General features: G+C 34.1%; 1 protein-coding gene across 1 annotated transcript; it reads left to right on the top strand.

The window, feature by feature from the left end:
- Positions 1 to 1673: 1673 nt before the first annotated feature.
- LOC149152100 (uncharacterized) lies at positions 1674 to 2595 on the top strand. The gene is made up of 2 exons (XM_089440835.1): positions 1674 to 2040; positions 2131 to 2595. The coding sequence occupies exons 1-2, from the start codon at positions 1913 to 1915 to the stop codon at positions 2336 to 2338; spliced, it is 336 nt and encodes a 111-aa protein (XP_089296961.1). The 5' UTR covers positions 1674 to 1912; the 3' UTR covers positions 2339 to 2595.
- The last annotated feature ends 921 nt before the right edge of the window (positions 2596 to 3516 follow it).

Genomic DNA, 3516 nt, shown 5'->3' with positions numbered 1-3516 from the left:
TCCTTAACTTGTTTACTTTCTTTATTGCAAGTATTGAATCACCTTAAAACCAACAATTTCCTAATTCCTTTGGCTAAGGCTAATTCTAGTCCTCTCCATAAAGCCAAAAAATTAGCCTAATTGTTTGATGAAATGCCTAGTCCCCAGGAAATTGTAGCACTCTTTGATCGTCCTAGTAAAGGGTGACCCCTCCCACTCCTGCTGACCCAACAATTAGATATAATTTTAAAAAATGTTAACTCAATAAATATAAAGATAATACATGTATATGTTGATATAAAATACTCATTTAAATGTATATTGCAAATTTGAATATAGTCGAATGACAGGATAACTTCCTTACAATTAGTTGTTATGTTGTTATGTTCATATAATTCTAATAACTATATGAATATGAAATTGATATTCAAATATATTGTTTAACATTTGAATATTCACAATTGATTTATTATATTGAAATGTTTTCAAAATCTTATAATGCATCTTCCTCCCATTCAAAAGTGAAAATATAAGATATTTTTTTTTATACCTTTAATTAGGGATGAATTTGATATAAAATTATGTAATGAAAATTTAACTATTTTAACTGTGAATGAGAGTGGAATATTCTTACCACAACTTATTGAGTGAGATTATTAAAGTTCTATAATACTAAGGAATTTAGACTTCTGTGATCCATAACATTGTTAGAAAATCTTCGGCAAAAATCACATAATCAATCTTTTGTCGACGCGTTTCGAACCAACCAGTGTGGTTCATCGTCAGGACAAGTTAATTAAAACTAGTCAAACATGTATATTCTCATTTGTCTTTTATGTTTTCGTATGGTTGACATTTTTTTTTTTATTTCAACAATATTTTATTTTTAAAAAAGAAACATGTGAACCACTGTAGGCTGAGCAAGGAAGGAATTACACATCTTTCTCATACTGGGTTGTAGAATGTTGAAATATCCTTAAAGGTATAAAAAAAATATATTTTTTCATACTCAAATGTGAAAATATAAGATTTTTTTAACATCCACAAAAAACCTGGTGAGATTATTGATGTTTTATAATACTTTTATTTAAGATTAACCTTTTATTTTTTATTATATCTGACATTATGTTATATATATATATATATATATATATATATATATATATATATATATATATATATATCTAAAGGACACATGTCAAATTTAGGTTGAGCACGAAAGGAATTACAAATCTCCCTCATAATGGGTTGTAGAATGCCTCTTGACCAGGGTCGCGAACTTGCTCCCGAAGCATGCTCTTGGTGGGAGCGCATTAGGAATAACCCCGAGAGGGTGCTCCCGAAATTCACTCCCTAAAATAAAATTTTCTTCCTGCCAATTCAAGAGTTATAGAGGGAGCTGTTGAAGATTGGAAACAAGAATTTGGCCCTAGTGTCGATATGCAGTTCATGGTAATGTTAAATTCTTAAAGTAAAACTAACATTCTACTTTATCTTTCATTTTAAACCATTTACTTAAACTTTTAACATTACCATGAAATAGTGGGTCTGACCTCATTGGATTTCGTATGGAGAAAGTAGAATTTTAGATCTCACTCAAAATATAATAGAGTTATCATTTTTTTTCAGGATTTCAGGTTGGGGGGATTGCAATGTTTCCATTAGATTTTTTCATGTACTAGGGTATGGTACTTGTTATGCCATAAGGCGTTTCCCTTTGAAATGAAATTCCCTAAAATCTACTTGTCATCCCTGTGTGCCGTTAGATTATGTGTTAGACGATTAGAGTATTGTTAGTCGTTCGATTAAGGGAAGGTAGTTGAATGGTTGTAACTGTTCATGATAAGCTCACATCACCGCAACCGTCGCAGGGTTTGGAATGAGCCGGCACTGGGAAGCTGAAGCGAACAAAGTTATTTCATAGAGCAATGATATGAATGAGAACTGTTCTTGCTTGCTTCAGCTACCCTCCACAGGATCCACTGAACTTGTTTCCAAGGCTCTGGCCTGGTATCACGGAACCTTGTTTCTTCCCGGTTATTTCATCACGGCAGAACTCGGGTAATCTCACCATGGAAGCTCTTATCTTCCGAGTTATAATGTTTAATTTGAAACCAAGTTTTTACTTGTTTTCATGGGTTGTTTTTGCAGGCCAACAACAAACCCCAACAAACTCCAAGTGGGGTTGGTGTTGTTGGCTGTCAAGAACTCCGGAAGTGCTGGAACAACTTCTCTCACTCAGGTTGGCGAGCTCAGCCTAAGGCTTGTCTTGCGATTTCCTTTGAAGCTCTATAGGCTTTATTACTGTGGAACATGTCTGGTTATTCCTCTTCCAGCAGAGGGTTTGATAGTGAAATGAGTTATTGTACAACCGGAACTTGCTTGCAGTATCCTAGGGCTTCCTGAAGCTACCGCCCCTATGAATGTTTGGAAGAAAATCAGCCTTAATCTCTGGTTTGAGGATCCTCGGCCCAGAATATAGTTTAATGGTTCACAACCGACAGCACGGTTGTTGCCTTAATTACAAATTCTCTGTATAAGATCTACTATGACTATTTATTTTCTGCAATGTAATTTAAACGGTTTGACACATTCAAATTTGGTTTAGGTTGATGATACTTTGTATTCGTTATGACTGTTGCATTTCAGCGACCAAGAGGTATGCGAAATTATTTATGTCCCTCTAGATCACTCCCAGCATAGTAATAATATTCTTTAAGTTCAATGCCTAATTGAGTTCTCGAGCATCTTTTCACCCTTTCAGCAATTGTATTAGTCTTTTAAAAAAAATGTATTTATGTCTGGAAGAAATGGGGTAGTCATGCTGTTACATCTCCTCGATGTTTCACAGGTTTACTCATTTCCAGTTAATGAATAAGATTGTTGATATCTCTCTTTACAGTTCATTCTATAAATAAATAGGGTTATGGGTTTCATTCTTATCGTTTTGATGAATATTGTTATTTGCATTTGCTCGCTGTATATAATTTCTACAGTGGAGATTTCCCAGTTTCCCCAATGGAGCTCTTTCTTTGAAATTGGGGTTTCTTCCCCAAGAGGGTCAATCTACCTGAACAGGTTACCCTGGCTGGAGGATAGGTATTTTAATACCTCACTTACCCTCAAACCAGTGTATTGGCACTATGAACATGGTTCATTTACTCCCTTTACTTTAGTTTATCAGTCACAGTGTCTCTGTTGATTATGGGTTGAATAACATTACCATTTCAATCCTGTTAGACAGGTATATCTCACAGTATGCTCTATCAATTTGTACAATTTATTTGTCCAAGAATGCATACTCAAATAAGTACTGTGTAATTCTTGCATATACCACTTGTTGTCCCAGTTACATGTTTAATTCATAGATACATAATAAACGCAGTCTTTTCTTACTTAAGCTGTATTCTTTACTTATCTATTGCACAATTTATTTGTCCAAGAATGCATACTCAAATAAGTACTATGTAAGTCTTACATATACCACTTGTTGTCCCAGTTACATGTTTAATTCATAGGTACATAACAAAAGCAGTC

The sequence above is a fragment of the Pinus tabuliformis genome, chromosome 9, assembly GCF_031772625.1.
Source record: "Pinus tabuliformis cultivar Carrire ecotype Pingquan chromosome 9, CPIR1, whole genome shotgun sequence".
NCBI lineage: Eukaryota > Viridiplantae > Streptophyta > Pinopsida > Pinales > Pinaceae > Pinus > Pinus tabuliformis.
Note: the sequence above shows the minus strand (reverse complement) of the source record. Positions and strands in the feature narration are given on the sequence as shown.

Coding starts and splice junctions, on each gene's coding strand:
- LOC149152100 (XM_089440835.1), top strand. CDS start 1,913: ATGAATGAGAACTGTTCTTGCTTGCTTCAGCTACCCTCCACAGGATCC. Junction 2,041..2,130: donor TTCATCACGGCAGAACTCGG/GTAATCTCACCA, acceptor TTGTTTTTGCAG/GCCAACAACAAACCCCAACA.